General features: G+C 37.1%; 2 protein-coding genes across 3 annotated transcripts; both read left to right on the top strand.

The window, feature by feature from the left end:
- Positions 1-4,131: 4,131 nt before the first annotated feature.
- Positions 4,132-7,767, top strand: LOC125221684 (calcium-dependent protein kinase 1-like). The gene is made up of 8 exons (XM_048123888.1): positions 4,132-4,321; positions 4,513-5,395; positions 5,781-5,924; positions 6,012-6,164; positions 6,566-6,681; positions 6,804-6,971; positions 7,122-7,346; positions 7,449-7,767. Exons 2-8 carry the CDS (start codon positions 4,603-4,605, stop codon positions 7,575-7,577), a joined length of 1,728 nt encoding a protein of 575 aa, XP_047979845.1. The 5' UTR covers positions 4,132-4,321; positions 4,513-4,602; the 3' UTR covers positions 7,578-7,767.
- Positions 7,768-10,217: 2,450 nt separating this feature from the next.
- LOC125220124 (nuclear pore complex protein NUP1) lies at positions 10,218-18,262 on the top strand. 2 transcript variants are annotated; one of them, XM_048122261.1, is made up of 9 exons: positions 10,218-10,599; positions 11,313-11,386; positions 12,483-12,598; positions 13,660-13,858; positions 13,970-14,272; positions 14,354-14,452; positions 14,531-15,226; positions 15,795-16,201; positions 16,291-18,262. In XM_048122261.1, the coding sequence occupies exons 1-9, from the start codon at positions 10,302-10,304 to the stop codon at positions 17,846-17,848; spliced, it is 3,750 nt and encodes a 1,249-aa protein (XP_047978218.1). In that variant the 5' UTR covers positions 10,218-10,301; the 3' UTR covers positions 17,849-18,262. The 2 variants fall into 2 exon arrangements, with proteins under 2 accessions (XP_047978218.1, XP_047978219.1); XM_048122262.1 differs by having other exon boundaries at positions 12,489-12,598.
- The last annotated feature ends 567 nt before the right edge of the window (positions 18,263-18,829 follow it).

Raw genomic sequence — 18,829 nt, forward strand, 5'->3', positions numbered from 1 at the left:
AGCCTCATGCGCCTCGACATAGGCCCAACACACTAAATAAGTGTCACACATGGAGCATTGGTTCGCATCATTGCAGTAGTCAGGCAGTATGCGATCCACATATGGTGTCCACAGAAACTACAAACCAACAATGCAAACGCCAAATTAACAAAATAATAAATTCATAAATTAAGTCAACATAAAAATAAAATTCACTTGGCCAGGTGTAATCAAGGATATTTGATAACAATAATGCTCCACCGAAAATCTAGGAGCATTTCCTATTTGAGTAGTTCCTTTCCACCTATAAATAAAATTAATGTAAAAAAAACCCAAGATGCATAAACAAATAAATGTTTAAATACATCACCTAGCCCCACATGGTGTATACGGCTCGTGCACAGACGCTACTACGAACGACGACCTCAATGTAGGCATTCTTTCCCACGCCCAAAGCTGCAGAAGAATCATAGGCCCGCCCAACTCTTTCCTCTTGTGAACGGAAGCCTCGCACAGATAATGATACAAGTACGATAAAGCTGCACTTCCCTAACTAATGGTGATCACCTCGTCCGGATCCTCAAATGCATTGAGCCACATAAAAGGAATCTTACACCCCGTGGTGTCTGGTAGAATTAGTCCTCCTAACAAGATTAAAGCATGGATACGTGCCCTTTGGATGTAGACATAATCAGGTAGCCCATCACCCAAAGGTATCCTCGTTTGATTGATCAGAGCGGTCATTAGCATACCGCCTTGCTTTGTCTCGTATGTTGCATCGGGTATCCATCCCAACAAATATCGGCACTTGTTGGGTCGATCGGGATATCCGACATGATGATCACGACCTGTGAAAACACGACCGTCCGCTCTCAAGCCCCACAGGAGTACTTGTACATCTTCTAGGGTGACTGTCGCCTCTCCAACCGGTAGATGGAAAGTATGTGTCTCCGGCCTCCAACGCTCAACCAAAGCAGTTATAAGCTCGTTGTCAACCTTCATCGACTTCCCACATTAGATCACGCCTCCAAAACCAAACATGTTAAGCCAATGCCTCACATTGGCATGAATATCCACATCCCATGTCTTACTTTCCGTCCGGCGAACTTTGAAAATATGTGATGTCCCTTCCGTTAGTAGTTTATTTGATATGTGTTATTTTTGAAAATATAGAACTGATGGATCTTCAGGTCCATATAACAATTGCCCTCTAGAACTTGAAGTTGCCATATAATCCTACAAGATATTCACAAAACAATAATTACAAACAAATCATATGCTAATTAAGCCTTGTTGCAGCAGGCTGATAATGCCTCCAAATCTATACATATATAAAAGGCGAGTTTTGGCCTTAATTTGAATATTTATGAATTTTGGGCGTAAATTTGAATATTTACAAGTTTTGAGTTATATTTTGAATATTTAAAAGTTTTGGAAAGGATTTTAAATATTAATGAGTTTTGGATAGTAGCTATAAAACATTACAAAATCTTCCCACTATTTTGCTTTTGTACCTGCTTATTAATTTATAGATTTGTATCAATTCATTTCGGTTTCCAATTAATTTGTAGATTTGTAGAAATATTCGTCCTCCAAATTCAATCAATAATGTAAGAAGTTTAGTCACCCAATTCATTTTGGTGGAATGGTGTGAAAGTTGCAACTAAATTTTTTTGATTCAGAAGTTGAAAAATAAATAAACCTCATTGGAATTGTGAGTTGTTAAATATCTTAAATTTATAATTAGATATAAGAAAATAAAATCAGAATGAAAACCATTAGCAGAAATATAAAATTGAAAATTGAGACGTATATAGTTTTGGTAAACTGGATTATAGTAGTAATTAACAAGTTTTTATATTGACAGTTATTTGTACTTTTTATTATACTTATTTGTTAAAGCTCATGCTTATAATAATTTAATAGACCATTATTTGCTGGAATCTACACAATAAATTTAAATATAATTCATCACTGAATTGATTAGAATTTAGAAACATTATGCATATGCATAACGGTTTTCAATAATTGACATTTACCAACAATAAATTGCTACGCATAATCGGTTTCTTAGTCAAAAGTTTTTTCCTTAATCATTAAAACGGTTTTATTATGCACTTTTAAAATTTGCGGTTATGTGAGTATCATAATTTGAGAGGTTAAAAAAATAATGAATCATTGATTTAATTTAGAATAAATGATATTGACCCAAGAAAAATGAAGAAAGCCAAAAGTTACATAATTTTCTATAAATACCAATACCATTAATAAAAAATGTGTTATCCTATTTGTGTTTGGTATGTGTGTGATGGCTACAGGGAGAGAGTATATCGGCAGGGGGTACGAGAGAATATGGTGGCGATTGGCAACGATGAATAAGTTTCCGGCGGTTTAAAAAAGGCGTGACAAAAGATTATTTCGAACAACTAACAGCATATCGAAGGGAAGCCGAAAATGCTTTTTCCACTGAGATTAAGCCTTCATCTGTATATTTTTAAAAAATTGCAATATTGATCTACAGTTGAATATTTTTTTTGAAATTCTTACATGTTAATGAGGCACATTACGAAAAGTCATGATAAGTTTTTATTTCCAACGGCTAAGAGCATCTCGAAGGGCGACCAAAAACACGTATCCAATGAGAGATTATTTTTCAGTGATGTTAGTTCATATTTAAGTTTTTTCTTAATGTTAGTTTATTTTATTTTTTGTTAGTTTTGTTTTAATTTTTCTGTCCAGTTTATAATTCTTTTTTTACGAATATAGAAATTACGTAAGCTTCTAACTAACCATCTATAATATTTTGAAGCTACAACTTTACTCATTTGTTGCCAACTTCGCCCCTCCATAGTTTTCATGCCAAAAAAACACCCCAACATCCACTACAACACTTATTTATTGGACAATCAATTAAAAGTGGGTCCCAATATCCACTACAATATTTATTTATTACACACTTAAACACATTTTTCTTAAAACATGTGTCCGACTCAACCGGGACTCCTAAAGCGGGACGGAGGGAGTAAGTTTTTTCATGTCTTACGAACTACTACCTTCTTCACATAAAAATAGAAACTATTTCCATTTAGGCTCATCCCTTTAAAATAGAAACTTTCGAATGTTTATATGTATGGGTGTTTTTATTTGTTTTGTACATTATGTTTTATCTTTTATGACGACATTATTGTTCTTATCATACTTTTTAGTTGTATATTAAATATATTATACCATTAATTTTATATTGATAACATTTTAGTTTTGAAGTATGTATGTTTTAACGATGATATTTTTATTCGCTCTAGAGACCTATAAGTGTCATAATTAACAAATATTTTCATGTTGGTTTAATTTAAAATTTATTTAATTTTATCTCTTTTTAACATATTGTTACTGTATAGTACTATATATTTTTTTATTTAGTTTATTCACAATGTCTAATTAATAGAATAAAAATACTATGTGTCGCGCATAGCGCGTGGGCTAACAATAGAAGTGTATAGTTTGAGTCACTTCAACAAGGGTTCCTCAACTATTTTTTATGCTTAAAATTTTCAATTATTTTTTTTATATTTTATCTTCTTTGGAAGAGATTACTACTATCATTTATTGTGCGATTCAATGCGTATAGCAAAGTAACGCTACCCACCAAAGTTGGAGTAATTTTTTTTATAATCAATTTCACGTTCACATTAATATAGTAATTTTGATTTTTGAATCTTATTTTTCCAATTCGAGTTATTTCAGCAAAATGTGGAGCAATAAGGACACCACTGAATTTGAGTAATGTAGAAATAAGGCAAACATCAATTCATGAAATATTTTTCTCCGGACATAACATTTTAATATTTTAAAATTGGCTGAATTTGAATGCCGTTATCCATTGAAAGAAGATTACATTTGACGAGACCTATTTTAGTAACCACAAAAATAATTCCAATCGAGCATTTAGGATATAAATGAACACTAAAAAGGTAAGAATCTTATGAAAATTTCTGTGTTTGTGACATGTAAAAAGGACCCTGGAACAAATGAAGAAAAATAGGAACAGAAGAAGTGAAAGACGCAGTTGACATTACGGCAAAAACAGACTGGCATGATGGTATTAAAAAACGCGTTTTAGGGAGAGGTGGTCTGGTCGTAATTAGTGTAAAATACAATTCTCATAATCTAATCTTAGTGGAGGACTGATGAAATGAAACATCGGATTCATCAAGGTCCCAACTTTTTCCCTAGTTTGACCCTTGATTTTGCAGTGAGTTGCTGTTGAAGAAAGAGCCATGCTCACTTTGTAAACCCTTTTGAAGAAAGAGACTTTCGGCTTTTCCTTTTGACTTTTTCCGAGGTTTGATGTTCGTATTCGAGATCTGTGGCCGTTGAATCGCTTGTTTACTTGCTTTGATAATTGATATATTGCTTTAATTATTCAGTGCGTCTTCTTGTTGTTGTTGTAGCTAGCTTAATTTTGATTATGGTAATTTGGCAATTTGGAGTGGAAATAGGAATTCTCTGAAAGTCAGTACTTTTGATCTTCAGGCAGATCTTGAGTTTCACTTTGGCATATATCATTTGAAGTTGTAACGCTGAAATTTGAGCAAGTGAATTGGTAGATTTGTAGTTGGAGAGATGGGGAACACTTGTGTTGGACCGGGCATAGTGAAAAATAATTTTATCCAATCCGTGTCCGCCGCGATGTGGCGGACCCCGGCCCCGGGGAGTAATGACCCTTCTGTCAATGGGGGGAGTGTCAAGAGCGAGGCTCAAGTGGAGCCGGAATCGCCTGTGCCGGTTCAAAGCACGCCACCGGAGCAAGTGACGATGCCAAAGCCAGAGCCGAAGCCGAAGCAGGATGAGAAGGCGGCGAATGCTAAGAAACCTATGAAGAGGAATACTAGTGCAGGGCTTAGGACAGACTCTGTTTTACAGAGGAAAACTGGGAATTTGAAGGAGTTTTTCACAATGGGGAAGAAATTAGGGCAGGGGCAGTTTGGGACGACGTTCCTCTGCGTGGAGAAGGCTACGGGGACTCAGTATGCTTGCAAGTCTATTGCTAAGAGGAAGTTGCTGACTGATGAGGATGTCGAGGATGTTAGAAGGGAGATTCAGATAATGCACCATCTGGCTGGGCACCCGAATGTTATATCCATCAAGGGGGCATACGAGGATGCTGTTGCGGTTCATGTTGTCATGGAGTTGTGTGCGGGGGGTGAGCTTTTTGATAGGATAATACAGCGTGGGCATTATTCCGAAAGGAAGGCAGCTGATCTTACAAGGACGATTGTTGGTGTGGTGGAAGCTTGCCATTCCTTGGGTGTGATGCATCGTGACCTTAAGCCGGAGAATTTCCTTCTTGTTGATCAGAAGGAGGATTCACTTCTTAAAACAATTGATTTTGGATTATCTATGTTTTTCAAGCCAGGTAGTGTATTTAAGTAATTTATGAAGTTTAAATTTTTATAATTCTGTCCGAAGCAAATCCATATTAAGTCTGTGTGTGTGTGTGAATCTTTAGTGATGAGAAGTTAGTATTTGCTCCATGCTTTATGCTACATGTAAAACCCGGGTCTGTGGAAATTTCTATACATGAATAGGTAAATCTTAAATTGTACTTCTATTTTGTAACATATATATCTATGTTTTTCATGGCATAATTATTATAGTACATTATAAATTTATTTTCTTTGTGGATTTTTTACAAGAAACTGTATGAACTTCAGAAGGAATTCGGGTTCTACCCTGTGTAAAATTTAGCTTTGTTACCTTCTGTTTGGTGAACTGAGGAGGTGGCGGTTATATGTTTTCAGGAGAGAAGTTTCACGATGTGGTAGGCAGTCCATATTACGTTGCACCCGAAGTTCTTAGAAAGCATTATGGTCCTGAAGCTGACGTTTGGAGTGCTGGAGTGATCGTTTACATTTTGCTCAGTGGAGTCCCTCCGTTTTGGGCTGGTACAACCGTCAAAACTCTTCATTAATATTGAACTACGCCTCACTGTTCCTCCAAAGGTTTTAATTTTTCATTTTCCATGATGTCAGAAAATGAGCAAGGTATATTTGAGCAAGTCCTGCATGGCGATCTTGACTTCACATCGGAACCTTGGCCGAGTATCTCTGATGATGCAAAAGATTTAGTTAGGAGAATGCTCATCCGAGATCCCAAACGGCGTTTAACTGCCCATGAAGTCCTCTGTAAGTATTTATCATGGAATTTATGAAGTTAAATTTTTTTGCATGACATGCCTGACAGATTCTTGAATTAAGTGCCATATATATTGCTTTCGATGATATTTGTATTGAAATTTATGGGCTTACCATATAAATGACAGGCATAGAGATAGAGATGTGATAGCTAGAATAAAACACTTTATGGTAAAATTGAGTAAACTCATTTTGCATAAATACTTAACAAATTTAAGGAAATCTAAGAAGTTCAGATTAGTTCTATTGTCATTCTTATGACAATCTATCAATTTTGTTATATTTATTATTCCATAACCATTTGCACCTAGGCATAATATAATTTTTTGGATATTTGCCTTTCCCGAGTTTATTTACTGCTCTGCTCATACAATTCTTAAAATATTTGTCAGGCCACCCTTGGGTACAAGAGGATGGTGTGGCGCCTGACAAGCCTCTCGACTCTGCAGTTCTAAGTCGCTTGAAACAATTTTCTGCAATGAACAGGCTCAAGAAAATGGCCCTTAGAGTAAGTCCCTCGGTTTTCAATCTCTATACTGGATCTATTAATGTGGATCCTTACAATTTATAGGTCAAACTTTTCCTGCTTCTTCATCTCTCTTTGACAGAAAATTACATATTTTTGTGCAGGTGATTGCAGAGTCCATGTCTGAAGACGAAATCGCTGGGCTAAAAGAGTTGTTCAAGATGATAGACACAGATAATAGCGGTCAAATAACTTTCGAAGAGCTCAAAGCTGGACTGAACAGAGTTGGTGCCAACCTAAAGGAGTCCGAGATTTACGATCTAATGCAAGCAGTAATTATCTGAATCACCAGATACCTCTTTTCTTGTTATATTATATAGTAGTACTAGATTTTCTGTATTTAAGATATCATCCTAACAAATGATTTCTTCGATCGTTTGTTTCTTGAACTGAATTTCTGATTTGAGTCTCCAAATCTACAGGCTGATGTTGACAACAGTGGGACAATCGATTATGGGGAGTTCATAGCTGCAACGTTGCATCTAAACAAGATCGAGAAGCAGGATCACCTATTTGCTGCATTCCAGTATTTTGATAAAGACGGGAGTGGCTACATCACCCACGACGAGCTTCAACAAGCTTGTCTAGAGTTTGGCCTAGACGACACCAGCCTTGAAGAAATGATCCAAGAAGTCGATCAAGACAATGTGAGTCCACACTTTTGATTATTCATTTCAGTATCATATACTATAAATGTATTCAACTTGGAAGCCATCATGGTCTGAACTGGTGTTGCGTCTCCTTTTCAGGATGGTCGTATTGACTACAACGAGTTTGTGACGATGATGCAAAAGGGGCATCCGATTGGCGGTGGTGTTAAACGAGGCCTTGAGAACAGCTTCAGCCTAAATTTTAGAGAAGCACTAAAACTTACATAGAGACTTTTTTTTGTCCTTTATTTATTTCATTATCATATCATCTTTTTCCTCTCTGGACGAGACAAATTGGGTTTCCTGGCATATGTTGTAACTTTTTTCAAGGATTTGAACATTTGTCTCTATCTTGTACTACACTGTAATTTGCTAAGTGCATGAAGATGATAGGCAAGCTTCAAAGTTTTCTTCTGCAGAAGGGCACACTATCATTATGAGATGTTTGGTTGGTACTTCTACACGGGCTTTTTTGCCAACATTTTGTCAATGTATCTCTCTCTCTCTCTATATTATATATATGTATACATTACATGAAACATACAACACGAGAGATCATCAAACAACTAACAAAAATTTACATTTCATAGCAAAATTATTACATTGATATTTTTTCATGGGATACGGTTGAAGAAGCTTAAGGGAAACACAAAAAAACTAGACAGTCTTAAAAATGAACATTTGAACTTTGAATTTTCGAAAACTGCTACATGTTCTCAAGAACAAGGTGAACAAGGTAAGGTTGGACATGAATTACATGATATATATAGTACTGTACTAGTATTAATGACAAAAGTTTATATTTTAATTCAATATGTTACTGTTTTTATAAATTATGGAAGTACTATATTTACGTTTAGTACACAAATATTGATTTACAACTTTAACTTTACGAGATCAAAACTATAACTTTATGTCACTGTAATCTATAGTTTGTGGATTTATTTACTTGATAAGTGTGCTTGCATGTTCATTGGTATGTTTATATCAAATAATTGAAAAATAGTAATGTAATAAAAATATGCTTTGTGTTCAACACCGTGTCCATAAGAATGAGTAGTATTTTATACTTGTACACATAATGGTCCAAACCTAATTTGAAAGATCACTTATAGGAGAAAGATTTTTTTTAATTTAACTACATACTGATCAATTAGATGTAGATTGCGCCTACCATTAGAGTATCCACCATAGTTGGCAGGGCCAAGCCACAAAACGTGGCCAAGCCATAAAATCGTGGCCGGGCCATCAATGCCCATGTTTTACACTATGGTGGACATGCCTAAGCCACCAAATAATTTATTTTTTTCATTTTGTGTATATTTTAATTAAAAATGGGTATATTTATAGAATTTGTGTAGGAATGGGGTAAAAAATTTGTATACTTATAGAATTTTAAAAAAAATGAAAATAAGGAGAGCCGCGGCTCCTGCCCAAGAGCCGCGGCCGAGCCACGCGAGTGGCGCTCTCGTGGGCAACCCCCCCGCCACGTCCGCCCATGAATGCCACTATAGGGAGCCACAGCCGGGTCACGGGAGAGCCACGAGCCATGGCTCTTCTATAGTGGACGCTCTTAGTGACATTGATATACATGCACTTAAACGTGGTCAATTAAATGGGTCAAGACCTATCCATAGTGATTGCACTTACCAAGGATTCTGATTCGCTGGGAAAGACTACTACAAATAAGTACTCATACTACTTAGTCACACTTTCTCTTAGCACAAATTCTAAGAATTGTACAAAAACTGGTTAAAAAGTTTCCTGAAATATAGGTCTGACAACGTTGGATAAAAAGTTTATGAAATGCGGGTCTTTACAATAAAAAACGAGAGAAATAAGTTAGTGGAATGCAAGGTATATTACTTAAAGCAATAAAAAATAAATGTGACAAGTATTGACGGATGGACAAAAAAAGAAACTAGTGACGAGTAATGATAGACTAAGGGAGTACAATTTAATTGGGAAAATGCATAGATTAAGTACTCCCTATTCATCATTAGTAAATAGTAGTACTACTTTAGATCATTTATTTGGAGACACGAGAGAAAGTAACCCAAACGGAGTTACGAAAATTACCTTCCTGCTCCAATCGAGATATTCCCATTGTCCACCAATACAAAACCAAGTCTGACTTGATACAAATTTTAAGAAATGTAGTAGAAAGTGATTGAAAAATGTTAATGGAAGATGAGTCATACTTTTATATACTAATATTAGTTTTATAGTGAAATGTGAGTGGAATGTAATAAAAAAAATGAGACATTTATTGGTGGACAACGGGAATAACAATTTTCATTTACGAAGACTGCAGGAATGATTGGGCAAGGGTCTGAATTTGTGGTAATAAGGTCTGAATTTGTGCTCAATGAAGACATTATCTCGGAGACTCTGTTAAGAAATTAGTGTCTGTGTAATTGATTTGAAGAGAGAAGTGAATGAGATATAGAAAATAACATGATATAGAATATATGATGGATTAAGATTATAATAATATTGGAATAAGAGTTTTAAATAATTGAAAAAGTATACTATTATAGTATTATTATTCGTAAGATTCATTAGGCGATTATATTTGGATTGATTAGACTATAGTATTTGAACAATAGTTTTAAACAATTGAGAGTATACTGCTATAATATTATTATTATTCGTGAGATTCATTAGGCGATTATATTTGGCTTCCTACTCTAAAATAGTTATAAATTTAAATGACTCATGTTTTTTTAATGATATTGTGTATAGAATATTCTCATTTGAAATTTGATTATTTATTGGAGGAAAATGGGACAGCGAAAACTAAGTTAGGAGTACATCCCATTATATTTTTTTTGGTTTTTCTTTATTTTTTTTATTTTACCGAGCATCGTTTTCTGTGTTCATCCCCGAAATAAAACCCTAGCTTTCGGCCCCCTCTTCTCTCCGAACGCTAAATTTCAAAATCGGACGAGAATGTCAACGGCGGAAGAAGGCGGAGCAACGGTTAATGCCAACACATCTTCTTACGGCGGTGGAGGAGCCGGAGGAAAGTTCCGGAAGAAGCCTTTTCGCCGACAGGCGACGCCGTACGACCGCCCTCCCACCGCCCTTCGTGGTAACAGCACTAATAGCAACGATAGCAGCAGCTGGTTGACAAAGCTGGTCGTAGAGCCCGCCTCTAAGCTCATATCATATGGTGCGGACCGCTTCTTCGGTTCTATCTTGCGTAGACGCCTCCCTCCGCCTCCTCTTCCCCTTCGTCAGCCACCAGGTAATTTGCTCATTTTGGTTTCTCAGAATCTTTAATTGCTGTCCTTTTTAGGTTTCATTGGTCAAATTTGTCGATTTTGTGCTACTTGTTTTATGTTCTTTCAGTTTACTCATATCCTTAAAGTATATATTGGTTGTTCATATCATTTGGACATCAAATTCCGGAAAATGTTTCAAACTTGGCATCGAATTGTGTATTTGTTTTTGTATCAAATGCTGTAAACTGGCCTATTGGTCGGGTTATTTTGTGTGTTTAAGCCTGTTTATTTTGTTTTCGCATAATGATTAATTAATGTACTGAAGATATATTCTTTGAACCAGCCTCCAGCTTGTGCTTTTTGTCGTTTCCTTCTTGTTTGTGCGCTAACATAATGTGTAAAGCTGTACATAGATTATAGAGTCGCATTCTCACAAGATTGTGTGCCTTTATGGTCCTCTGTCGAGTTCATTTACGGATTTCATTGTAGTTGTTTCTCTACTGTAATGTCCAATTTTTGTATTTACAGTTTACTGTGCTAGCTCACAGTTTCCTATTGCAATAGCTAACATGATATTTGTTGTTCATATTAATTGGAATTATGGTATTGGGAACGGGATTTTGGTTGTTCATATAAATTGGAGTTATGGTATTTCACAATCTATCTGTTTTCTGATGTACTAGTCGACCAGTTCTTTGAATTATTTCTTAACATGCTTTGTCTTATGGTTTAACAGAGTCAGAAGCTCAAGATGGTTTAGCAGAGTCAAATACCCAAGATAGTGACATGGATCAAGGGATTGCTCTTAATGTAAGATTTTGCTTGAATTTTATTCTCCCTGGATTTGTCTCGTGCAAATATATGTTTTGAGTCACTCCTTTAAGTTGATAGCTTTGTTCTACTTTAATGTGGTTTTATTTCTGTGTTACTCCATATATACCTAGATACAGAAAAGTTTCAACCTGTAACTGTTCTTGAAAATATTCAGGGAGCAGTAATGGTGTGACTTTAGGACAAAGGTTTAATTTCTCTTGAGTTTAAAGCAGTTCTTAGCTTTTGTAGATGAGCAATTGTAATGTGTCAATCCACTATGTGTACTTTTAGGGACAGTTTGATATTGTGTTTTATTTCTTTTAGTTGGTGTCTTAGTGCTAAATGCTAATAAGGTAGACCGGGACGAATACTAAAGTACATTTATGCCTAACAGATTAGATTTCTCTTAACATATGGAAACAATTATATGATGGCTACTTTTTATTGATGTAGTTAACTTTGTGCTTCGTAGATGTTTGGCTTCGTTGGTAAATGATTATTGAAATTATACTATGTGACTCTGTTATGAATAAACGTATTAGGAAATTTGGCATCACTCTGCATTGGATGTACTCAATCATTTAGAAAAAGTTTAGTTGCATACATTCTTAGTTATATATGTTGTAACTTAAGGGTGGTTGCATCTTTTTATTGATTTGTGTGCTCTTTCTGGTTAAATCTGCAGGTGCAAGATGATATCTTTCTATATTGTACTAGTAGATTAACAGTTTTGTCCGGCAATAATCACAAATAAGAGTCTACTTCTTTAGCAGATTGATCTCTTAGTAATGAGGTTAATGGACACTGTTCTCTTAGAACTCTAGGCTGACAAAGTTCCACAAATTGACAAACATTTCTGTTCAACTTCTGGAAAATTACCACTACAATTTTGTTGATAGGTTCAAATTTAATCTTTTTAACATCATATATGTGCCTCTAATGTGAGGTGTTTACATAATACTATTGGCTGGCACCTTGTCAAATTCAACAGTATTTTCCATTTTGAGTGAATGTGGTTGTGGTATATTCTATCTGATGCTATTGTCTTTGAAAATGTCCAACAATTGATTGGTACTTTTGCTTCTTTGTTAAGAGTCAGAGAGGTGACCGAGAGCCAGGAAGTGGGCAGTGCATCCAGCCAATAAATAGTTCTAGCAGCAATGGAATCACTGAGCTTGAGCATTTGTTGAAGCAAAAGACATTCACAAGGTAAAGTTTTTCGGAGGGATTCCCTGGTTTTGCTTCCACAAGTTGAATGTTTTGACACAAGATCTTTCTGTTTCAGTAAGTTAGTAACAGTTCATTGTATTATCTGCCAAGCTACTCTTTCAGAATATGCTCGTGCATGCTTGTTTTCACTCTTCATAAATCAGTAATCGTGAGATCTTCTCTTCTTTCAGGCATTTGGTCTTATGGTTATGTACTTTATTTGAAACTTATATATCTTTGTTCACTGTTAATTTTGTGACACTATGACACCACTTTGTTTCTTGGACATTAGTTGAAGTAATTTTGACCGTTGATATTAAGTGCTGTCATTGACAAATTTGATGATTTTTTTGTTTGTGCTTTAATATAGAATACTCGTATCAATTCATAATTCTAATGTGAAACTAATACTCCCTCCATCCATGAATAGGAGTCCCATTACTTTCCGGCACGTGTTTTAAGAAATGTTAAGAAAAGTAGGTGGAAGAAAGGTAGTGGAATATGGTTCCAACTTGTATATACTCCCTCCGTCCACAAAAAATTGTCAAGTATTACCATTTTGGGCCGTCCACCAAAATTAGACCAATTCTAAAACGGAAAGTTTTAAACCACCAATACTAACCATACACATCATTCTAAATGTGGACCCCACAATCCACTAACACTACTTCCACCACATTTCCCTCCCTCTCTCTTACTTTACCAATTATGTATTAAAACCCGTGCCATTTACAACATTGTCTATTTTTTCTGGACGGAGATTATTAGTTTTAAATGATATGCGAGTGGAATAAGTTGGTGGAATGTGGGGCCTCTTACCATTTATAGAAATAATGAACCGGGACTCCTATTCGCGGACGGAACAAAATGGCGAAACGGTACTCCTATTTGCTGACGGAGAGAGTAACTTTCATGTGGTTTAACTTGTTACTTTATTTTTCTATTGATGCTATATAATCTGATTAATAGTAGGCGTGTTTCATCAAATGTTGTACATTGTAACAGCTCAATCTGTCAGTACCTTAATCACTTCCCATTGACTTTGAAGTTGGTTTGTGCAGGTCTGAGATTGCTCATCTGGCAGAACTTTTGCAATCACGAGCTGCAGAAGAGTGTCCTGGGGATGTAAGCCGAATCAATGTAGTGTCTGCTTTAGATTCGAGCAGGCAAAAAGAATTTGCAAGTGGTGCATTGGAAGAAAACAGAATTGATGGGGTTGGATCTTCGGCTGTGATGTTTACTCCTGTTAACAATTCAAGAGTAAGTTAAACTGTGTTATACGCTGTGATGCCCACATGCACACTTTTATTATGGTCCTCCCAGTTTCGAAGAGCTTAATGAATTGAGTATTACCTATAAAAATCTCTCCAGGTGGTTGAGAGTGATATTGCTTCTCCAGCTGAACTTGCTAAGGCTTACATGGGAAGTAGGCCTTCACAAGTTTCTCCATCATTGCTGGGAATGCGCAATCAACTTGGTAAGGAGAGGACAGTGTTTCATGCTGATACACTGAATCCCTCATGGACACCTATTGTGTCACTCGCTAAGAGAAGTTCTGTCAGCATGAGTGCTGTAGAAAATGGTTTTATAACCCCACGATCTCAAGGCAGGTCGGCTATCTACACCATGCCTCGCACCCCATACTCCAGAGTTCATCGAACTTCCACACTGAAGGTTCACCTATACTATCATTGTTGTAAAATAATACTTTTACTTTCTAAGGCTCATTCCTTAATCATGTTCTACTCATTTCAGGGAAGTGGAATCAACAGTAGTGGTTTTGCTGGGCCATCAACATCATCGTCATCCCTTTCTCCACTGGAGAATGATGGCAATTTTGACTCTCGGCTGGGGGTAAATGCTGTGACTTATTTCTAATTTCGAAGATATGATGTCTTCAGCTCTTCTCATGGTACCTATTTTGCTTGTCAGACCTTAAAGCGTAGAAGTTCAGCATTGGATGATGAAATCGGCTCTGTTGTTTCTGTGCGCAGAATCAGACAGAAATCCAACTCATTGACATCTAGTATTCGTCACACTGCTCATGGAGTGGGAGTTGGCTCTCATGTAATACAGAAGCCTCAAATGAATGGGGAAGAAAGGAATAAGGTCTTGAAAAATAGTGGAGAAAATGAGAATGAGAGGGTCTCAAGTACCAGTTATTTTCATGTTCCTTCAAAGTCAAAAGAAGTTGCTGCCAAAATATTGCAGCAACTTGAAATGATCAGCCCAAAGGAAAAATTACCAGTGTCAAAGTTAGAGGCAATGCCGGAGAACTCACCTTCAAAGTTGATCTCAAATAGGCTCTCCGGACGGGCTCTGCGTAGTCTCGAGGATGTAGGCTCTTCAAAGTTGCCATTGAATGTCCAGGATGATCTTAAGTCTGGGGACCCCAATGGCATATTGCCTGATGTTCATGAGTCTTCTCCCCTAAAGCAAGGGAAAGCAGAAGGGAATGGCCCTAATGTTTCATTTATTTCTTCTGGCAGATGGAATTCTGTTATTAACAATGATGCTGCAGTGTCCTTGAAAACTTCTACTTCTGGCCTTGAACCTGGTGATTCTGTTGTGAAGAATGGGGCATCCCAACCTCAAAAGAAGAGAGCTTTTAGGATGAGTGCAGAAGAGGTACACACCGTTTGTTTTCAGTTATATGGATGCATAGTCGTATATATAGGTATATTTGTATTGCCCATATTTGAGTTATGCTCCCTCCGTCTGCGAATAGGAGTCCCGATTTTCCAGTTCGGTCCGCCTGCGAATATGAGTCTTCATTTTTACCATGAATGGTAATGGGCCCCATATTCCACTAACTCATTCCACTCACATTTCATTTAACACTAATATATATAAGTGGGACTCATATACCACTAACTTTATTCCACCCACTTTTCCTATCATTTCTTAAAACTCGTGCTGGAAAGAAATGAGACTCCTATTTGCAGACCGGGGGAGTATTTGTCAATGTCCGCATTATTAACAGTACGAAAGCTGGTGCAGTATATTCTATTTTCTGATGTTTGTAACCTTAGGCTCTATTCATGGCTGAATTGCTGTACACATCTTGTATATTATCTGATTTTTACATCTTTTCACCAAATATCAATTGGTGCAATAAATAGCTAATTTTATAGTTCTCTCTTATGTATCCATTGTGGGATCTTGCTAAAGTTATCATTGTGGTGGAATTTTCTAGGACCCCTTGGAGCTTCCCGATGTAGATTGCAATGGCCTTGCATCTAGATCTGAGAATAAAGGCCCTTTCGAGAACTTGCATGCCAAACCTGCTGGAGAATCCCAAACCACTTTCCAGTCTAAAGATAAGTCCTCTATGGGCTTTCTTACTTCAAGGAGTACAAGCGAACTTACCTCTGGTGTAGTCACATTTGGAAAAGGGACTAGTGTCATTGACATCCCTGCATCAGAAGGAGAAAGAGCTGCTTCACAATCTCAAATTGTTTCTTCATCACTTCCTGCATTTGATAAACCTAAGGAAGCAAATAGTTCTCATTTGTTCAGTTTCAGCTCTAAAGCTACTGATAATTCTCCTTCACTGCCTTCTGAATCTACGAAAAGTGCTAAATCTCCTGAAAGATCCAGCAGGTTAGTTGTTTTGTAGTATGATTTATGTCAGATGTTGAGTTTTTATTTTTTAAAACTTTCACGATTTTAATGTTTTAATGCATGTACAGCTTTGCGAATAATTCAACATTGGTTGGCTCTCAAGTCAAAACTGGCAATTCAGAGACAGGATTTCATACGAAGCCTGTAAAAGAGGTTGATACTAATGGAAAATGTGGTGATGGTTCCTCTGTTGCATTAAATGGGCCATCTGTTTCAAGATCTTCTCCAGTATCATTTCCTGCAGCTTCTTTTAGTGATATGCGTCAGACATCCACGGGTAGTGCTCCCTTGTTGACCTCTTCGACCAGCACTACTAACATTCTCCCCACTGGCAGCAGTACCAGCACAGCAGTCCCCTCTAGTGGCAGCATTTTTGGAGGGGCAGTGAAATCTTCAAGTTCAGGTGGACCTGTTTTCAAATTTGGTTCCTCCGTAGATCCACCAACTATAGTGTCAGCAGCACCAACAGCTAGCATCTCAGAAAGAGCAGATCAGAGAGCGGAAATTGACACAAATCTAAGTTCTGGCAGCTCGAGTAGCATTTTCAAGTTTGGTTCTTCTTTCAGTAATTCAACTGGAAACAGTCTTCAGAGTTCCCTCTTTGCTAGTGCCACTAAATCTCCAGTTTTTGGTGCCGGTACCATCTCGCAATGCACATCAACTATGTCCTTTCCGTCTGCATCAGTTCCAGCACTTAATATGAATGTCGGCTCATCTCTTGGTTCAGTGCCCACTCCAAGCATCAGTTTTGGTTTTAGTTCTAGTTCTTCGACTTCCACATCAGACACCACCTCTCTTGTCCCTGCTGGTGGGCCAACATCGAGTTTATTCAAATTTGGTGCAACTCCGGCTGCTGTTACAGAAGGATCTGCTGTTAGCTCCAGTGCTGCAACTCCTAGTGCATTCAGTTTTGGTTTAAGTTCATCTTCTCCCACCACAACTGTCTGTTCAAGCAGTGGTCCCACTACATCAGTATTTGGTTTTGGTGGCACCTCAGTTTCTTCTGCAACAATTAATACAAATAGCTCTTTCAGCAGTGGCACATCTGGTGTACTCGGTTTTGGTGAGAAATCTTCATTTTCCTCCTCCACAGCTAACTCTACTTCTGGTGTGGCTTCCAATGTGTTTGGTTCCGGTTGGCCAAGCCAAAAATCTCCATTATTTAGTTCTCCATTCTCTTCTGCGTCTCCGTCATCGGGATTTTCCTTCTCTGCTTCTGCAAATGCTGCACCAGCCGGTGCTGCGTCGTCGGGCCCCATTTTCTCATTCACTACTGCATCTGCTTCCCCATCTCAGCCTGTATTTGGTGGTGGTTTTGCAGCCTCCCCTGGGAATAATGATCAGATGAATGCAGAAGACAGCATGGCCGAGGATCCAGTGCCATCATCTGCACCTACCCCTGTATTTGGTCAAGCATCTGTTTCTCCTGTCCCTCCTACCTTTGCATTTGGATCGGCTGCTCCATCACAAAACAATCTGTTCATGTTCAGCAGCCAGCAAAATCAAGTTCCTCTACAGAGTCCTTCGTTCCAGGCATCAGGCAGCTTCTCATTGGGCAGCACCGGAGGTGACAAGTCAGGTCGAAGGATTGTGAAAGTTAATAGAAGCAAGAATCGGAAAAAGTGAAGATGTGCAATAGGGTTAAAAGGCGTTGAATCGGAAGAAGTGAAGATGTACAATGGGGTATTAATGTGCGTCGAGCCGGAAGAAGTGAAGATGTACAACGGGGACGCGCCTGTTGGCGTGAGGTTTGTGGTTTGAATTCATTAAAATCCCGAGTCAATACAATGAGGCGATCAGCTGCTTATTGCAAGGCTGCTGTTTTATACTAGTAGTTGTATTTTTTTTTGTTCTTGGTAGTTTAGCAAAATTTTGATAGGCAATTTTGGAAAGTTTGTGTGTCGATGTGAAGAAGGATTCCGTTGTAGTACTAATAGTGGTGGTAATGTTTCATGTGATGAGTCGTGTAATTGTGTAATTGTCATATACTGGAAAATTTTCAGTTCTCTTAGTCAGACCACAAGTCTCTCCTTTGCCCAATATTTTGTGGATATGACAATAAATGCCCACAAGTCTCTATGTTTAATTGTTTATGATGATGCTGATTGCCAAAATGGGAGAACCTTTTTATAGCATAAGATTTGTTTGGATTTTGACGCTGGACTTGGTAATAAGCCCAAGTTTACGCGGTCTTATTTGATTTATGTTTATTAATTTATTTGAAATTACTACTGGATCATATCTAAACAGACTGGATCATTTCTAAACTGATTCTTATGATCTTATCTATTACTACCAATTTTGATTCTACTATAATTTTTTATTTGAGGGCACAAATATAATTCGTACTTTAATAGCAAGTCAAAAATTTCTCTGTATCTCTTCAAAAAAAAAAAAAAACTAACTTAAATGTTTTAAAAACACTACTACTACGGAGTGCTCGATATTGGCCTCGGTGTTGTAATTTAATTTAAATTAAATTTATATAAATATGAATTATAATTGGGATTGATTAATAACTAATTGACCGTAAACAAGTTTTTGGGTATGCATAAATAAATTATGCTGGGGCTACTGTACTAGCAAAGGTCAATAGAATTTAATAGT

This window comes from Salvia hispanica, chromosome 4 (genome assembly GCF_023119035.1).
Source record: "Salvia hispanica cultivar TCC Black 2014 chromosome 4, UniMelb_Shisp_WGS_1.0, whole genome shotgun sequence".
In the NCBI taxonomy this organism is placed as follows: domain Eukaryota; kingdom Viridiplantae; phylum Streptophyta; class Magnoliopsida; order Lamiales; family Lamiaceae; genus Salvia; species Salvia hispanica.

Bases quoted from the DNA above. Each gene is read 5' to 3' on its own strand.
- LOC125221684 (XM_048123888.1), top strand. From the start codon at position 4,603: ATGGGGAACACTTGTGTTGGACCGGGCATAGTGAAAAATAATTTTATC. The intron at 5,396-5,780 runs GTAGTGTATTTA...ATATGTTTTCAG, and splicing joins ATCTATGTTTTTCAAGCCAG to GAGAGAAGTTTCACGATGTG. The intron at 7,347-7,448 runs GTGAGTCCACAC...TCTCCTTTTCAG, and splicing joins AAGAAGTCGATCAAGACAAT to GATGGTCGTATTGACTACAA.
- LOC125220124 (XM_048122261.1), top strand. From the start codon at position 10,302: ATGTCAACGGCGGAAGAAGGCGGAGCAACGGTTAATGCCAACACATCT. The intron at 11,387-12,482 runs GTAAGATTTTGC...TTCTTTGTTAAG, and splicing joins ATCAAGGGATTGCTCTTAAT to AGTCAGAGAGGTGACCGAGA. The intron at 14,453-14,530 runs GTAAATGCTGTG...TTTGCTTGTCAG, and splicing joins ATTTTGACTCTCGGCTGGGG to ACCTTAAAGCGTAGAAGTTC.